Source organism: Dama dama, chromosome 16 (assembly GCF_033118175.1).
Source record: "Dama dama isolate Ldn47 chromosome 16, ASM3311817v1, whole genome shotgun sequence".
NCBI lineage: Eukaryota > Metazoa > Chordata > Mammalia > Artiodactyla > Cervidae > Dama > Dama dama.
In genome coordinates, this window is record NC_083696.1 from 13,475,783 (window position 1) to 13,494,629 (window position 18,847).

Below are 18,847 nucleotides of genomic sequence, written 5' to 3' on the forward strand. Positions count from 1 at the left end.
TTTGCCTTTTTCTTTTGCCTTTCACTTTTTGGCAATTGGATATCTAAGTCTGTATCAGGAGAGAGGACTAAACTGGAGATTATAATTAGCAAGTTATTAATACCAACAGCTCGATGGTAATGGAAGCCAAGCTCATAAGCTTCAGCTTCCTAATTTTCTTCCTCCTGTGCATCATATTCTCTTTTCTTCCCTACCGAGGTCAAGATACTTGACCTTGCTGTAGAGCTGGCCTCTCCAGAGTCTTCCTGACCTATCCTGTCCACAGTCAAGGGGGAGTTCAGCAGCTCCAGGGAACTCCATACAGTTATTCTGGTAGTTGATCCAGCATTGACCTTGAGCCTGAGTTCAACAACCATACTCCTTGGTTGGTTCTGAAGCCAGTTCCTACCTTGTATTTGAGCCTGTTGACTCTACTCGATAGTCAGACAAGGGCCTCGGTCTGTCTGAGATGAGGACCTCTGCCTGACTCTGGTCAGATTTCTGTCCCCTGTTCTTCTTCCTAACCTGGCCTGTCCCTATATTACTTGCTTTGTTCCAGCAAATGTTGGTTCATTCATTTCTTCATTCAGCAAATATTAAGAAGACGAGTACTCAGGGTTGAGATTTAATAATAGTAATTTTCACTGCTCCCTGAGGGCATTCTTGGGCTTCTCAGGTGGTGCTAGTGGTAAAGAACCCACCTACCAATGCAGAAGACTTAAGAGAACATGGATTCAATCCCTGGGTTGGGAAGATCCCCTGGAGTAGGAAATGGCAACCCACTCCAGTATTCTTGCTTGGAGAATCCCATGGACAGAGGAGCCTAATGGGTTACAGTCCATAGGGTCGCAAGGAGTTGGACATGACTGAAGTTACTTAGAATACAAGGTCATTCTTAAATGAAGTTGGCTCTTTTTTTCCTATTTTGAGTGCATTGCAGTGAGGAATATAATGACTGTTAGTAAAGTTTGATGCCACTGCCTTGATTCATGCTAAGGCCCTGGTACCTTCCCCACAATTGCCTTTGTATGTAAGTACATTTCCCTCTTTTTACAGAAAGAGTCAAAATTGGCATCAAAAGCCCAACCTACACCCACTTTATTGAAGCAACAAAATAACATCTTACCCCAGCTCCTGTATCAGGAAGGCTGGACTCAGCCATGCTTTAAAATGACAAATTGAATTTCCTATTCATGCTCCATGACTGCCATGGGTGGGCTATGCCTTCTGCTCTGTGTTGCTTTGTTTCTGGGACCCTGGCTAATGGAGCAGCTGCCATCTAGAAAACTGCTGGTCACAGAGGTTGGGGGAGCGGGGAAAGAAGTGACAGATCACACACCAGCACTTAACTCTTCCAATGGAAATAAAACATGGTGGCTCATTTCCATGGCTAAAGCGAGGCACTGGCCATGCCTAACTTCAAAGTGGGGGTGAGGGGGACTTTCCTGGGGGTCCAGTGGCTAAGACTCTGTGTTTCCACTGCAGGGGTCACAGGTTTGATCCCTTGCTAGAGAACTAAAATCCTGCATGCCAGGAAGCACAGCCAATAAATAAATAAATAAAAATTTATAAAAAAAATTTTTTTAAAGTAGGCTGGGGAAGTGTAATCCTACTATATGCCTGGAAAGAAATGAGCCAGCATTATCTAAGGAACCACACGAGTGACCACTACATCCCAGTGTTTGTGAAAGCCCCCTGTGGGAAACATCACATGCCAGCAACTCTGTGACGCTCTGTTCTCGTGATCAGTTCTCTGGCACTGCTCCAGCCCAGGCCAGCTCAGTTCTGTGTCTGGAGGCAGTTGTAAAACAAACAGGGGCTTATATTTTTCAGCAGTAGTCTTTCAGGACTCTCAAAGCTAAAGATTCTCCCTATTTAGAATCTTGGTTCTAAGGTGGCTCAGACGGTAAAGCGTCTGCCCACAACGCGGGAGACCTAGGTCCGATCCTTGGGTCAGGAAGATCCCCTGGAGAAGGAAATGGCAACCCACTCCAGTATTCTTGCCTGGAGAATCCCATGCACAGAGGAGCCTGGTGGGCTCCGGTCCGTGGGGCCGCAAAGAATCGGACACGACTGATCAACTTCACTTTTTTTCACAGTGCTTACTGTGTGACCTTGGGAAGATTACTGAACGTCTCTGAGCCTCAGTTTTCCTTTTCCATAAAAATCAGTTCCAAGATGTGCTATTTTCCACCTTCTAACATCTCTGAAATTAGAGTAGGTATTACAGTAGTGGGCCTGACAGAGTTTGAATGATTACTTTTTCTCTGTGGCGTGTGCAAAAAATGGTGCATGTTATAAATGATGGTGTCTCACGTGATGAAACATGACCTCCCCCTTAAAGACTGTGAAGAGGTAATACATGTAAAGTGCTTAGCACAGTGGCTGGCACTAAATAAAATGGTTTAATAAATGGCTATTGATGAACTATTATTAAGAAATAACAGGGACTGTGTGCTAAGGCTGAGGAAACAGCTGACAATGTGAAAATGAAACCCCAATTGAGGCTGACTTCCTCTTTTCTGTCTCCCCTCCAGGCAGACTTTAGAGACAGTAAATTGCAGTGCTGTCCTGGCCAGTCTTCCCCGCTGATCCCAGCGGCGACCCTGAGGCCCTTGACAGAGGCCGTGTCCACAGTGCAGACCGTCTACACCATTCGGAAGCCTGTTTCTCCAGCAACCAGGTGTGTCCGATCAGCAGGTGCCAACAGGTAACTCTGGTGACAGGGAAGCCAGGCGCAGGCTCACTGTGTCTGTCACACCTGAAGCAATGTTTGTGACACTCTCATTCATTCTTTTCTTCATGTATTCTCGAAGTATTTACTGAAAGGCCATCAAAGGCTAGATAGTATTATTCTAGGTGCTAAGGATGTAAAGTGAGCAAAACAGAACCCCCCCAACCACAAACTAGCCCTCCAAATTGTTTCCCATGCTTTCTCGATGCATATGCACACTTGTTTTTTCATCAGTATGATCAGTGTGTACATAATCTTTGATTACGTCTTCTATCTAACACATATCTTTTCAACACTGATCCTGCTGTCACCACTTACAGTTTCTTTGTATTCATGTAGTGTGGTTAACCTCACTTGTTGCCATTACTAGATATTTGAGTTATATCCCATTTCAGATTGAGCTGAAGATCCCCTGGAGAAGTGAATGGCTACCCACTCCAGTATTCTCGCCTGGAGAATTCCATGGACAGAGGAGCCTGGCGGGCTGTAGTCCGTGGGATGGCAAAGTTGGACACAACTGAGCGACCAACACTTTGACTTTCACATGGCTGAGAGGGCGCCATGTGCGAGGGCCTGTGTTCAGCTTTGGGGGTTCAGAGAGGAATGGTGTATGTAACAGTCAGTCCTCTGAGGAGCGGTACCTTCAGAAGCTCACTGTCTGGTGGGGGAAATCCATAGGCAGTCAATTTCAGGTCATTGTGGGGCCGGCAAATGTAGGGGTTCCTTAAGGAGCCTGAAAGAGCAAGTCAAGAGCTGAGCTTGGGAAACGGCATTTAAACTGATAACTGCTCTTACCATTTTTGAGTGTGCATCTCACCATTTTGTCACCTCCTCTTTCTCAGTGCAGAGACACTCCGGCAGGAACTGGAGAGAGAGAAGATGATGAAAAGACTGCTGATGACCGAACTGTGAAACTCTCCCCGGTTGCCTGGAGGATGGCACGGTGCCTTCTGGACGTTTTCTTTCCCCGGGCTTCATGTGCTCGCAGTAGCGTAGCCTACAAACGTGGGCTTTGTTCGCCCAGGTCTCCATGGTCAAAGCCAACCTCTGGCTTGACTTTTATTGGAAAAGTTATTTGCTGTCTCCTGAGTATCAGAGGTTTTCCTACTACTCAATGTAGTTGAGACAAAATTTGGTAAGCCTAGGAGAAGAAAGATGGGAAAACCGGGATTCCTTCTCAGAAGCACCTGTGTGTACATATTAATAACCACAGGGGTTAATATGGCATGGAATCCTTTGTTCTCAGTCTCAACCATGTGATTTTGTATGACTGACACTTGCACCAAGCTTTGACTGTTTGTTAAAGAGTCATTTTTAATGAGAGAATAATTCTTTACTGCTGGTTTTTCATTTACACTGGTAAATGCACAGATCTTATAAAGTCTTTAACATTCATTTTTATTCAGACACGAGTAGGTGAACTAAAAAAGGAAAGTTGCAATCACCAGGAATGAAGTTATTTCAGCTTAATCTGAAATACAATTTAACTTGTGAATTTGGGGGTTATGATATTATTGGGGATACAGACTTTATTATTGAACCCAAAGTAAAAGCTTAAATTGTCTGAAATAGTTGAAATTGTCTAAAAATCCTTACAAAGGGATTTGATAGCAGGATTCATTTGGATGTTCCATGAAGGAAAATTATCTCTAAAGTTGATCAACTCATGTCCTGTTGATAGAAACTTGGCCAGAAGAAACTTTGCTCTTTTTTATATAGTTTCAAGAAATGTGTTTTTAAATTTTTCTTATGCACTTGAACAACTTTGCAGGAATAAAAGAACCCCCTAACCACAAACTAACCCTCCAAATTGTTTCCCACGCTTTCTCAATGCATATGCACACATTTTTTCATCAGTATGATCAGTGTGTACATAATCTTTGATTACTTCCTCCATCTAACACATATCTTCTCTTTTCAACACTGATCCTGCTCTCACCACTTAAAATTTCTTTGTATTCATGTAATGTGGTTAACCTCACTTGTTGCCATTTCTAGATATTTGAGTTATATTCTATTTTTCTTTCTCATAAATAGTGCTGCTATGAATGTCTTTGTAAAAAATAAAATGTTTCTTCCTTTGGATTCTTCCCTTGGGAGTATCTCCAAAGAGAGACGACAAGGTCAAAGAGCATGAAGTATTTTATAGCTCTTGTTTCATATTGTCAGATTGCTTTCTAGAAAGATCCAGTCTAATCGCTTCTCGGCCTTTTGGCTAAGATCAAGTGTAGAAAGATCCAGTCTCCTGGTTGAAAGGATCTTAAAGGTCATCAAGTTCAACCTTCCATCCTCTCTAAATGCTTGAAACCCCTCTACAATTTTTGATGCCACCAGCAATGTATAAGCATTTCTATTTACCAATAGTTCTGCCAGTATTGGGTTTTGCCATTTTAATTTATTTTTGCTAGTTTAATAAGTGCATATAGTTGTTCTTAAAAGGTTGTTTTATTTCATTAATTACTAGCAAAGCTGAGCACTTTTCCATGTGATGACTTAGTAGCTGTATTTCTTTGTGTGTAAAATATCCATCCATTTCTTATGACCACTTAAGTGGGATTGATCTCATATATTTGTATCAGAATTGTATTTTTATGTTGTATTGTATACTTTGCTCTCCTCTCCCTCTCCTTAAATCTGAATGGTGCCAATAATTTGATACTAATGATATAAAAAAAAAAGCAATGCCTCATTGACTAGCATTGTTGTGAAATGAGGTAATGTACGCAAATATTCAGATAACAGAGGATTAACCCTTTTAAGTGATGAATCTTTACAATTTTAATATTTTTTGAGGGAAATCTTTCTAAAATATATTACGTACTTCCCTGCCTTAGTAAACAGAGTACACTGGAGAGTATTTAACCTTTTCTTGATGAGTCATGGTCATCATTACAAACATCAGCCCCCTTGTACCTTGGTGTGGTGTCGTGATGTCATCAGGAGCCTGTCCAAACATGCAGGGCTTGGCTTGCCTTTCACAGACTAACGCTCTTCTCATTGATGGTTTGCACTGCTGTCTGCTCTATTGGTGAAGCTGTCAGGGGCAACTGTGGTATCTGGGAACTTTTACCCCCTTCCATACTACCCGACCCCTGGCTGTATTTAAACAGCTTTCGCCGTTCTTTATGTTGTGCACACGATACAAAATGCGTTCTGTACAATATGGGGGAAGTGTTTGTGTCTCGGGTTGTCACGTCCTGCCGATCCCTCCTCTTCTAACCTGCTTTCTGAGTCTTCTGCTCTTCACCTCCTGCTCTCTGATGGAAACCTCCAGGGCAAAACTGAAGTTTTCTTGAGGAAGCCAGGAAACGCAGTGTTACATGCGTGTCAGATTGGCTTTGTTTCTGAGGAGGGGGCAGTGCATGGGGTTTTTGGCCATTGTTCTCAGGAGGCTCTGAGCCTGCTGCTTCTTCCTCCACGGCCCCCTGCGTCACAGATGTTTTGGAAGGTCGATGTCACTGGAAGTCTGATCACGAACAAGTTGGCTGTTACTGTATATGAAAACCCAGTACCTCTGGCAGCTCAACTCTAACCAGTAAAATCAAGAGGATTCCATCCTTTCAACAGTTGTCCTGTTATTTGCCTATGTACATGTATGTTGGGTGCTTGGAGTTGGGACCTGAGAAGATGACATTGTGTTGGGTGGATTCATAGCGATAAAAATGAATTGGTATAGTCACTTCACCTTTTTAAAAAATATATACTTAAACCCAAAATAACAGTACCGTACAATCACACAACACATCATATGTCCAAGAAGAAAAATCAGCTTGCTGACATGATCATTCCAGAGCAAGAGTTCCAAACTGTGGGCCACAGGCTCCTGGTGGACATGGGGAAAGTGAAACTGTTAGTCAACCAGTCATGTCTGACTCTTTGTGACTCAATGGACTGTAGGCCTCCAAGGTTCCTCTGTCCATGGAAATCTCCAGGCAAGAACACTGGAGTGGGTAGCCATTCCCTTCTCCAGGGGATCTTCCCGACCCAGGAATCAAACCTGGGTCTCCTGCATTGCAGGCAGATTCTTTACCTTCTGAGCCACTGGGCAAGCCCAGTGGACATGAGGGTGGGGAGTTAGTGCAAAAGTGATCTGGGAATCCTGCGACCCTGGGTTTCTGGATTGTAGATTGCATAGGAGATCCTTATGTTTGAAGAGTTTAAAAACTAGATCCTAGAGAATTTGGAAGATCCCACGTGAATTCACCCCAAAATTTATACCCCCAGAATAGCACAAGAATCTTCTGATGTCACCTTTATCTTTCTTTCACCATCTCAAAGATCACAGCTTTTTAAAAACTTGAAATTCACCATGTTAACCATTTTAAAGTATATTCAGTATTATTTTTCTTAGCATTTTCATAATAACATATCAATTTAGTTCAGTCGCTCAGTCGTGTCTGACTCTTTGCGACCCCATGAACCACAGCACGCCAGGCCTCCCTGTCCATCACCAACTACCAGAGTTTACTCAAACTCATGTCCATTGAGTCGGTGATGCCATCCAACTATCTCATCCTCTGTCATCATCCCCTTCTCCTTCTGCCCTCACTCTTTGCCAGCATCAGGGTCTTTTCAAATGAGTCAGACCTTCGCATAAGGTGGCCAAAGTATTGGAGTTTCAGCTTCAACATCAGTCCTTCCAATGAACACCCAGGACTGATCTCCTTTAGGATGGACTGGTCAGATCTCCGTGCAGTCCAAGGGACTCTCAAGAGTCTTCTCCAACACCACAGTTCAAAAGCATCAATTCTTCTATGCTCAACTTTCTTTATAGTCCAACTCTCACACCCATACATGACTACTGGAAAAACCATAGCCTTGCCTAGACAGACCTTTGTTGACAAAGTAATGTCTCTGCTTTTTAATATGCTGTCTAGGTTGGTCATAACTTTCCTTCCAAGGAGTAAGCGTCTTTTAATTTCATGGCTGCAGTCACCATCTGCAGTGATTTTGGAGCCCCCAGAAATAAAGTCAGCTACTGTTTCCACTGTTTCCCCATCTATTTGCCATGAAGTGATGGGACCAGATGCCATGATCTTAGTTTTCTGAATGTTGAGCTTTAAGTCAACTTTTTCACTCTCCTCTTTCACTTTCATCAAGAAACTCTTTAGTTCTTCTTCACTTTCTGCCATAAGGGTGGTGTCATCTGCATATCTGAGGTTATTGATATTTCTCTCAGCAATCTTGATTCCAGCTTGTGCTTCATCCAGTCCAGCGTTTCTCATGATGTACTCTGCAGATAAGTTAAATAAGCAGGGTGACAATATGCAGCCTTGACACACTCCTTGTCCTATTTGGAAGCAGTCTGTTGTTTCATGTCCAGTTCTAACTATTGCTTCCTGACCCGCATACAGGTCAGGTGGTCTGGGATTCCCATCTCTTTCAGAATTTTCCACAGTTTATTGTGATCCACACAGTCAAAGGCTTTGGCATAGTCAATAAAGCAGAAAAAAAGATGTTTTTCTCGAACTCTCTTGCTTTTTTGATGATCCAGTGGATGTTGGCAATTTGATCTTTGGTTCCTCTGCCTTTTCTACAACCAGCTTGAACATCTGGAAGTTCACAGTTCACGTATTGCTGACGCCTGGCTTGGATAATTTTGAGCATTACTTTACTCGCATGTGAGATGAGTGCAATTGTGTGGTAGTTTGAACATTCTTTGGCATTGCCTTTCTTTGGGATTGGAATGAAAACTGACCTTTTCCTGTCCTGTGGCCACTGTTGAGTTTTCCAAATTTGCTGGCATATTGAGTGCAGCACTTTGACAGCATCATCTTTCGGGATTTGAAATAGCTCAACTGGAATTCCATCACCTCCACCAGCTTTCTTTGTAGTGATGCTTCCTAAGGCCCACTTGATTTCACATTCCAGGATATCTGGCTCTAGGTGAGTGGTCACACCATCATGATTATCTTGGTCATGAAGATCTTTTTTGTATAGTTCTTCTGTTAATTCTTGCCACCTCTTCACTTCTGCTTCTATTAGGTCCATACCATTTCTGCCCTTTATTGAGCCCATCTTTGCATGAAATGTTCCGTTGGTATCTCTAATTTTCTTGAGGAGATCTCTAGTCTTTCCCATTCTACTGTTTTCCTCTATTTTTTGCATTGATCACTGAGGAAGGCTTTCTTAGGTCTCCTTTCTATTCTTTGGAACTTTGCATTCAAATGGGTATATCTTTCCTTTTCTCCTTTGCTTTTCACTTATCTTCTTTTCAAAGCTATTTGTAAGGCCTCCTCAGACAGCCATTTTGCTTTTTTGCATTTCTTTTTCTTGGGGATGGTCTTGATCCCTGTCTCTTGATCCAATGTCATGAACCTGCGTCCATAGTTCATCAGACAGTCTGTCTATCAGATCTAGTCCCTTAAATCTATTTCTCACTTCCATTGTATAAGCGTAAGGGATTTAATTTAGGTCATACCTGAATGGTCTAGTAGTTTCCCCCACTTTCTTCAATTTAAGTCTGAATTTGGCAATAAGGAGTTCATGATTTGAGCCACAGTCAGCTCCCAATCTTGTTTTTGCTGACTGTATAGAGCTTCTCATCTTCGGCTGCAAAGAATATAATCAATCTGATTTTGGTGTTGACCATCTGGTGATGTTCATGTGTAGAGTCTTCTCTTGTGTTGTTGGAAGAGGATGTTTGCTATGACCAGTGTGTTCTCTTGGCAAAACTCTATTAGCCTTTGCCCTGCTTCATTCTGTACTCTAAGGCCAAATTTGCCTGTTACTCCAGGTGTTTCTTGACTTCCTACTTTTGCATTCCAGTCCCCTATAATGACAAGGACATCTTGTTTGGGTGTTTGTTCTAAAAGGTCTTGTAGGTCTTCATAGAACCGTTCAACTTCAGCTTCTTCAGTGTTACTGGTCAGGGCATAGACTTGGATTACTGTGATATTGAATGGTTTGCCCTGGAAACGAACAGAGATCATTCTGTCATTTTTGAGATTGCATCCACGTACCACATTTCGGGCTCTTTTGTTGACTATGATGGCTACTCCATTTCTTCTAAGGGATTCCTGCCCACAGTAGTAGATATAATGGTCATCTGAGTTAAATTCACCTAATCCAGTCCATTTTAGTTTGCTGATTCCTAGAATGTCGTTCACTCTTGCCATCTCCTGTTTGACCACTTCCAATTTGCCTTGATTCATGGACCTAACATTCCAGTTTCCTATGCAATATTGCTCTTTACAGCATCAGACCTTGCTTCTATCACCAGTCACATCCACAACTGGGTGTTGTTTTTGCTTTGGCTCCATCCCTTCATTCTTTCTGGAGTTATTTCTCCACTGATCTCCAGTATCATGTTGGGTACCTACAGACCTGGGGAGTTCATCTTTCATAAACAGAACTAATTCCAGAACATTTCCATGATTCCAAAAAGAAGCTCCATATCTGTAGTCACTATCAATTCTTTCCCCACCCATTTGCTAACAATCATTAATTTACCTTCTGTCTTCAGATTTCTATCTATGGATTTGCCTATTCAGGACATTTCATAAAAAATGGAATCACATAGTATGTGGTTCTTTGTGATTGGCTTCTTTCACTTAACATAGTGTTTTCAAGGTTCATCTATGTAATAGCATGTATCGTTACTTCATTTCTTTTTAATGGCTATATAATATTCCATTGTATGGATATGCCACATTTTATTTATCCAATCATCAGCTGATAGACATTTGACTTGCTTTCACTCTTTGGCTATTATGAGTAATATGAACATTTGTGCCCCATTCTTCAAACTCTTGGGTATGTAACTGAGATTGGAATAGCTGGGTCACACAACAACTCTATGTTGAACTTTCTGAGGAATTTCCAAATTCACAGCTTTTATATCATAAACAATGAAAAGTGAAAAAAATCACACATATTACTAGACAGACAGAAGCATGGGGAAACCTGTTGTAACTTGTCAGGTACCAAGATACAAATACTAGATTTTTGGGAGGAGGAGGGTTGTGAAATTTATAACAGAAAAAAAGTTGTTTTAGAGAAATGGCTTTGGTGAGAAGAGAAAATAAGGGAGCTTTTTCTGAAAAAATGAAAATGAAAAATTAAACTCAGATTCATCTCTACATTCCTGTTTGAATAGCCAACTCTTGTTCAGGTAGTGGTCGCAGAACATTCAGGCAACGTTCTTCCTTGGAAATTGTGTACAAAAGGGAAAACCACAATATTTCTTGGCCACTCGGTGGGTTCACGTCGCTGGGGAGCAGAGGGTATGAAAAACCTGGGGTGAAACAAAGTAGAGAACATGTGCTGAGTGTAAGAACAGGTCTCCCTCCAGGGCTCAAATCTTGTGAGAAAACAAAAATAAGAAAATTTCAGGACTTTCCCCTAGCAGTCCAGTGATAAGGACATCACCTTCCAATGCAGGGGGTGTGGGTTCAATCCCTGGTCGGGCAGCTAGAATCCCACATGCCTTGTGGCCATGAAAACAAAACATATAACAGAAGCTGTATTGTAACAAATTCAATAAAGGTGTTTTGCCTTTTTCTTTAATGGTCCACATAAAATAAAAAAATCTTAAAAGAAAGAAGATCCCAAAAGACAGTTTATCTGGATGGGAGATAACCTCATGAAAGAAAGAAGCCAAGTCCATAGGGAAACCAGAGTAGGTTCTAAGGCCCTGGAGTGGCATGCAGACTTGAAGTAACCCATGAAGATTGTGGGTGTTCTCCCTAGAAAAATCCACATGTCAAATGTTATTCCAGCACTTTCATTGTATCTTCACACCATTCCTGAAGCCCATCTAAGGCCTTCTCTGAGTCCATGGACCCCAGGTCCTTGATCATGGTTTTAGGTCATTGAAATCAGTTATCTCCATGCCTCATTTTAGGCTGTGGGTGCACACCTTTCTCTAATATTACCGCCCAACATTCTCTGTAAAGAAAAAAAAAAAGCCCACATGATTTTATCAGGCCAGTTTACCAGAGAATGGCTTGGTTTTAATATACTTTCTTTCTAGCATCAGCATTGTTAATTGTATTAATTAATATGAAGGCAATAAAAATAAAGTAACAGGTAACAACTTGGACTCCCAAACCAGTGAATCAACATCGAAATCAGAAGTCCAGTGCTTGCCATTTAAATCTGGCCTTATCTTTCCTGGTAAACAGGAAGATGAGAAAAGAAAAACATTTCACTTTTTAAAGAACAAGGTGTTTTATTAAATTTTTTTTAAGGACAACTCGTAAACAGATTTTCAATTGACTGAATTTTTTGTATTTTCAAATTTTATCTTCTGCAAAGCTACATCTTGCCTAGCTTTGCAAAAAACAAATCTCTTTGTTTTGATTTCTAAAGTCACTATAGTTCATCTTACCTTTTTCAAGCAATAAATATGATCTATTTCTTGCAACAAATAGAATATTGGGAGACCTAGTGAAGCCCAGGGTTTCCATGAATTATACCCGAATCACCTGTCAGGTGATTTAAACGCCAACTGGACAACCCACCATCAGTGTTAAGTGATACATAAAAGCAAATATTTGACCTCTGGGACATAAAAAACTTCTCAGTTTCCACAGCAGAATTCTGTCTCCCATCTGCCCTGGGCCAAAAAAACCTTTGCAATCACCAGTTTCTTTTGAATATTTGTATAGCATAACCATCAGCATATTCATTCATGCCATTTATAGTATTGAACCCTATTCATCCTCACCTTCACCATCTTACCTAAATTCCATTGAATCCGGGAAGTTGCTAATCACCACCACAAAGAGCCTGATTTCTGGTTCTACATTAGAAACCTCTACACTTTTCTGCTACCATAATTATTTTCTTTGTTTATGCAATAAAATAAAATTTAAAAGCAAGCTAGAATGCTGGCCTGCAATACCAGCATAAAAAGAATTGTGTGCACGTTTTCTAGCGGAAAACAGCAGTTTGAATGTGTTATCATTCCAAAACCATCATTAGGAAAGAATTACAGGACCTGGCACGGTAGTAAGTGCTTGGTGTGAATGAATGAATGAATGGCAAAGTAAACAACCGGAAGAGAATTACACGCAGCAGGAATGATTTTGGGAAAGTCCGGAATCCCACAGCCTGGGCCTGCTAAGGCCTGTGTGTGCTTGCTGTGGGGAAACAGCAAACCGCTTGCCTGATTTTGAAGGGGGCATGTTACTCAAGGGCAAGGGCAGCCTCTGACTACACACTCCAAAAGTCTCCATGAATCCAGCCCAAAGAGCTGGGTTCTTGTTCCCCTCTGGCTCTAAAAACCTCGGTTACCTATCTATAAAGTGGGGGTCTTGCTATTTCAACTTTCCCAATCTCGATCCCAAGAAATAATGGACATAGCGAGTGCTGTATATAAACCAAAAAGTGTTGAAACAAAGTCGGGGAGGCAGTGACTCGGACAAGGTGTGCTCCAAGGTGAACCCCGCGGGGAGCACTTCTTAAGTGGGAACGTATATTGGGGCTTCCCGGGGATCTTGGAAAAATGCATCCTGATTCAGATAGATGTCTGCGGTGGGGCCAGAGATTAGTCATGCTAACGTTCCTGGCACCTGGGGATGTTGATGCTGCAGGGCCGTGGACCACTTTTTGAATAGTAGTAAGAGTGAAGTAGGGTCAAATCTGTTCGGTGAGAGACTCATGGAGGCAGGTAGGAAAAATGGGGAAAAGGACGGAGGCAGAGACTGTCCGGCCGAAGAGGTGACGATGTTAGGAAGAAGCAGAGGTTCCGGGAGCGAGCGAGGATGCGCAGCCTGGGCTGGGAGGCGGCGGGTGCGGGCGGCTCCGCGGCTGCGCGGGCTGCAGGCGCGGGGCGGACGCGTGCTCGCGGCGACGCCGTCCCGGCCCCGCGCCCGCGGCGCCCCCGCTGCGGCCCGAGCGGCCTGGCTGCGGGATCGGAGCGCAGCGATGGCGCGGTCGCGCCGGTCCTGGGCGCAGCTGCTGTTGCTCCTGCTGGCCGGGCCGGCCGCCTGTGCAGCCAGCCCGGCGGACGATGGCGCGGGCCCAGGGGGCCGGGGACCCCGGGGCCGCGCGCGGGGGGACTCGGGCGGCGACGAGGCCGTGCCGCGCCACGACTCCTCCTATGGCACCTTCGCCGGGGAGTTCTACGACCTGCGCTACCTGTCCGAGGAGGGTGAGGCTGTGGGAGGATGAGGGGCTGCGGGAGCGGAGGCCCGGGATGCGGGACGGAGGCGGCAGGAGTGGGGTGGGGGGCGGGGACTCGGTTAGGAGGCGAATGGAGGCTCCGCTGGCTCAGCCGAGGCCCGACCACGGAGCGCAAGGCTCACCCTGCCCATCGCCCTGGAGAAGAGACCCGGAGAGCTGTCAGCGCCTTCCACCCGCTGCTGGCTTTACAGGTGGGGAGACTGAGGCCGGGAGGGAGGTGGTCAGCCAAGTCCTGCGAACCTGCGGACAGGTGGGGCTGAGTCAACCCTCGCCGCCCCCCTCGCGCTCTCCCCCGCTTCCGCCACCCCCCACCCCCTTTCCCCAAGTTTTCAGCGTCTATCTGTGACAGGGAAGGGGTAGCGGATGGTAAGGGAGGAGACTGCCATCTGGCCTAGAGTGTGTGAAATCAGAGTAGCTGGTGGGAAGCCCAAGTCCTCTCTTAAAGAGAGATTGCCTTGTTTCTTCCATGTCTGTATTGACCTAAATTTGACGTGGCTAGTGTTCCAACTTCGGCGTTCTGTTCCTGCGCGCTGACCAGCCCGCTGAGAGTTGGGTCACACCTCCTTCCCCACTTCCAACCCCCTTCTGTACTGTTTTCCCACATGTCATGGACCCCTAGTGTGAACCATCATTGTTGGGGTCTCCTGGGTCCAGCGATTTTGTTTGTTACGCAGACCTTCCTGCACAGGCAGTATTTCAGTGAGCACAAAAGCCAAGCTGATTCTTTTCAGAAGGAATGGAAACTGGCTTCTTATTTCCACTATTTGGAAAGTGATTTTCCTTTTCTCTGCTAAGAGGAATATCTAAGAATCAAGTTGGGGTTTGAAAGGTTGTGTGTCCCAGCAGCTGATAGGATGCTGGGTGTATCTGTTATTTAGGATTAAGTTTAGCTACCTACAGCAAACACACATTAACAACACAAATAAGATAGAAGTTCCTCTGTTACAGAAGTAAGCAGTCTAGAACTGGTCATCTGAGACACTAATCCTGGTCTTCTGCTTCTTCACAACTCTTAGTATGTAACTTCATGGCCCAAAATGGCTGCTTGACCGCCAGCCATTGCATTCACTTTCCAGACAGTGGGAAAGAAGAAGTGGGAAGAAGGTCACTGATTATAAAGAGATTACTCAGAAAGCCCGTGAAACAATTCCACTTACACTTCATTAGCCACAACCTAGTCATGTGCTCACACATAGGTACAAAGGGGACTAGGAAATGTAGCCTTTTAGCTGGAAAGGAATATGACTAGTTCAAAAATTGGACTTAACTGTATTCTATGGAGAAATGGATTTGGGGAAATAGATTAGTTAGGTAGATGCTTACCTGTTGAAATAGGGACCCCAACGTATAGTGGCTTAAATAAGATAGTTTATTTTTCTCTCACATGAGTCTGACTGTTCTAGACTGGTAGGCCAGCTCTGTTCCACAGAGTCATTCAAAGACCTCAGTTCCTTCCCTGTTGTTCCTGCATGCCCTAAGGCTTTGTCCTCCTCAGTGTGGAGGTCATGTTGCTTGGATGTCTTCTTTCAAGCTGGGGGAAATAAGGAAGAGAGGAAGTTCAGGATAAGCAGTTACCTTTTAGGCTGGTTGCACAAATCCCTGTTATTCACATTCCTTTGGCAAGAACCTAATCATTTGACTTAGCTGCATGGGAGGCTTGAAAGTGGAGTCTTCTAGCTGGGCAGCCATGTGGCCTGGGAGAAGGAGAGAATGCAGGGGCAGGGTAGAAGGACAGCAAGCAGAAGTAGAATCTATCGCTCTGAGAAAGAATACATAGTATAGGACTTCCCTGGTGCTTCAGTGGTTAAGAATCCACCTGCCAATGCAGAGGACAGGGGTGTGATCCCTGGTCCCATACGTGGCAGGGCAGCCAAGCCCACGCGCCACAACTGCTGAGCCTGTACTCTGGAACCCATGAGCTGCAATTACTGAGCCCACGTACCCTAGAGCCCAGGCTCGACAAGAGAAGCCTCGGCAATAAGAAGCCCGCGCACCGCAACTAGAGAGAAGCCCTGCTTTCTTCAACTGGAGAAAGCCTGTGCACAACCACAAAAACCCAAAGCAACCCCAAAATAAAGACTACATAGTACTAATACAAAAGCCATCTCTTTCTGAAAGCATTTAATACACAGTGATGCTGTTCATAGTCTGCTTAGCACACGGCCAGGTGACTCAGAGGTGGCATGTGAGAAATTATATTCTCGCTGGGCACGTGTTCTCTACTGGGGGACAAGGTCAGATTCTATGTCAGTTTGTACGTGCAGAGAATGGAGTTAGTTGTGTAGTCCAGGCAGTTTTATGAACTGGACATCAGGTGGGCTGCAGCCCTAAGAAAGGCTTTATAGAGTTGAACCAGGAAGTCTAAGAGACTTTGGTGAGACGGAAGGGGGAGGCACTTGGGTGAGGTGACCCTACAGGGGTAAAAGGCCTGGGATCGGTGTACAGATTCCTAGTTTGTCTGCTTGCCACCCTTGACCATTCTGCACATGCTGCCTGAAGCCTGGCTCTAAGCCTCAAAAATCTGTGATAGTTCCAACCTCCTCCCTGGATGAAGCTTCATCTCCTATACCTGGAGTTTTCTGACTCAACTTTCTTTTACAACCATCTCTCACTCCCTGTCTCCCTTTCACTGAGCCTTCATTGTCCATTCTACTCCTTTCTCTGACCATTTTGCTTATCTTCAAAGGCTGACCCTACAACCATCTGGTGGGTGCTAGTGGGGATGTTTATGGGGTAAGCCTCTTAGGGGTTAGCATCTCTTCCAGATTACCCTGGACCTAGGCTTTAGCCTTGTGGGTCTGAGTAGAGACTTTCCCAGGATCCTTAGAAATCATCAGTGACACTGCTTTAAAAGGGTGCTGCCAGAGAGGGAGAAGCAGAACCAGGGGATGTCCCAGAAGAGCGTCCCATCCAGAAGGCGAAAGAAAAGAGGGTATCATGAAGTGTCCTATGCTATGGGGAGGCCCAGGGAAGACTTAAAGTAGTTGACAGATTCAGAAAATGAGAGGCAATGGGCAAGTTCTCCTGGGATGAATTCAGTGGAGAAGGAAGGAGGGAGCCTAGTTGATGCTGAAGGAAGTGGCAAGTGAAGAGGTGGAAATAGTACCTTTAAACTATTCTTTCCTTCTGTCAGTGCAAGTGGGGTTATTTTTTCTAGTGATTGAGCTATTTGTTTTTCTCTATGCAGGGTACCCCCTTCTCAGGTTCAAAATTGCCAACAGACTGAATTTTTAAAAATTAAAAAAAAAGCAGCCTGGTAGTGTGAAATCAAAAAAAGGGAATTAGAATAATGGGATGGAGAATTTCCTGAAACTATAGGACAGCCCAGTGATCATTACCTACCTTGTTCAGGGACCATTTCTCCAGTGTCCAGATTGTGCAAGACCGCCAGGCCAGAGAGTGAACACTGGCCAATTTGATGTTTCTAATAACCTCCTAAACTGTTTGTTTTTTAAACTTTAGTTATGTTTTGATTTAACGATGCTAGCTTTCAGAATTCTTGGGGTCTCCCACTGTCTAAGCCTATACTACTCTTCCTTTACAGTCCCAGCTCAAATGCCACCTCTTTCAGGGAGTCTTCCCTGATTTTCTTCTCCCATTCCCTGCTGCTTGGCAAGGTATTTTCCCACAGCACACTGTCTAACCCTGCCGTGACTCTTGAACTCTCTGTGGTTGAGTTTGGACAAGTTTTTGGTGCTTGAATCCTATGATTCATACCTTTTCCCCTTGAGATTCTCAAGCCAGAATCTATGTATTCAGAATAACAATAGAATATAAAACAGATTATTGCATGATTACAGGCAAACCTCCTGTTCTGAGGGTTCTCTGGAAAAAAAAAATCGAATTGGGCATTGAAAGTGAAAGTGTTAGTTGCTCAGTCATGTCTGATTTTTTGCAACCCCATGGATTGTAGCCCACCAGGCTCCTCTGTCCATGGAATTCTCCAGGCAAAACTGCTGGAGTGGGTTACTATGCCCTTCTCCAGGGGATCTTCCCAACCCAGGGATTGAACCTGGGTCTCCTGCATTGCAGGTGGATTCTTTATTGTCTGAGCCACCAGGGAAGCATATATACTAAGACTAAAAAGACAACCTCCCAACATGGGTACAAGCTACAGTATCTATTCATTTGTATTTCGGTTTGAACAAAGATCGCATCACCTTGTTCGGTGAAAAAGTAGAAATAGTATATAGACTGTTTGGGGGCAGAAAAATAAAATGAAAACAAATCACAGAAGGGGTGGTAAATAATCTAAATCTAATTTATCTCCATGAATCTAGCCCAATCATAATACTAATTTGTGCTAACTTTTAGCAAGTGTGCCAGTCCTGGTCCTAAGTACCTTATCCATATTAACTTTATTCTTTAGGGCAACACTGACTTAGACACTCTTGCCATTCACACTTTAGAATTAAGGGAGGTGACCTACAGAAGATTTAAATGTTGTAGCTAAAGTCGCACAGCTAGAAAGTAGCAGAGAACGGGGTGGGTTTGTTGATTGGCCTTATGGATAAGGTGGTACAAGGTGCTGACCTGCTCTTGGAAATGCAATTGAACAGATAGGATGGGGCATTTTCATGGGCAAATTAGAGAAGAGGGGCTTGGAAGTGATGGGGTAGTCCACTGGGAGCGGTAGGTTCCTGAGTGATGGAGTGCTACGACGAAAGCTTTGCTGAACAGACTCCACGTGGGTGGAATGTTCCATTTTACAGAGCCCCTTGACATTTTCGCTTCTCTGTGTGGCTCTGCTAAGCAGAAATGATTCAGACAGTCCAGAAAGAGAAAGTGGCTGCAGCATGCCATCACTCTCGGAGATGTGAACAGATAATTTCTGGTTAAAACTTCACAAGGAATTAAGTACTAAATTAATACCTGAGAGCTGTGATCCAAGGAGTTAATTAGAAGCAATAAATAGCAAACCAGAAGCCATTAACCACCCAGTGGAGGATGGCAAAACAGGCTCAAGGGATTGCAAAAGAGGAATGGATAGTGGCTGTGAGTTCG

The 18,847-nt window shown here is 44.0% G+C and overlaps 2 protein-coding genes across 11 annotated transcripts in view; both read left to right on the top strand.

Annotated features, from left to right (window-relative positions):
- The window catches only part of EPB41L4B (erythrocyte membrane protein band 4.1 like 4B), a 140,665-nt gene extending 134,388 nt beyond the window's left edge, over positions 1 to 6,277 (top strand). For 7 of the 10 annotated variants that reach the window (XM_061163456.1, XM_061163462.1, XM_061163464.1 and 4 more), the window contains 2 exons: positions 2,517 to 2,689; positions 3,556 to 6,277. In XM_061163456.1, coding sequence (XP_061019439.1) covers positions 2,517 to 2,689; positions 3,556 to 3,625 — 243 coding nt within the window. In that variant the 3' untranslated portion in view covers positions 3,626 to 6,277. The remainder of the gene's footprint in view (positions 1 to 2,516; positions 2,690 to 3,555) is intronic. The other 3 variants (XM_061163459.1, XM_061163463.1, XM_061163461.1) reach the window with 1 other exon arrangement.
- Positions 6,278 to 13,422: 7,145 nt separating this feature from the next.
- The window catches only part of FRRS1L (ferric chelate reductase 1 like), a 28,675-nt gene continuing 23,250 nt past the window's right edge, over positions 13,423 to 18,847 (top strand). Inside the window, 2 exon segments of the mRNA XM_061163232.1 lie at positions 13,423 to 13,524; positions 13,526 to 13,811. Of these exon segments, the coding sequence (XP_061019215.1) occupies positions 13,423 to 13,524; positions 13,526 to 13,811 (388 nt within the window).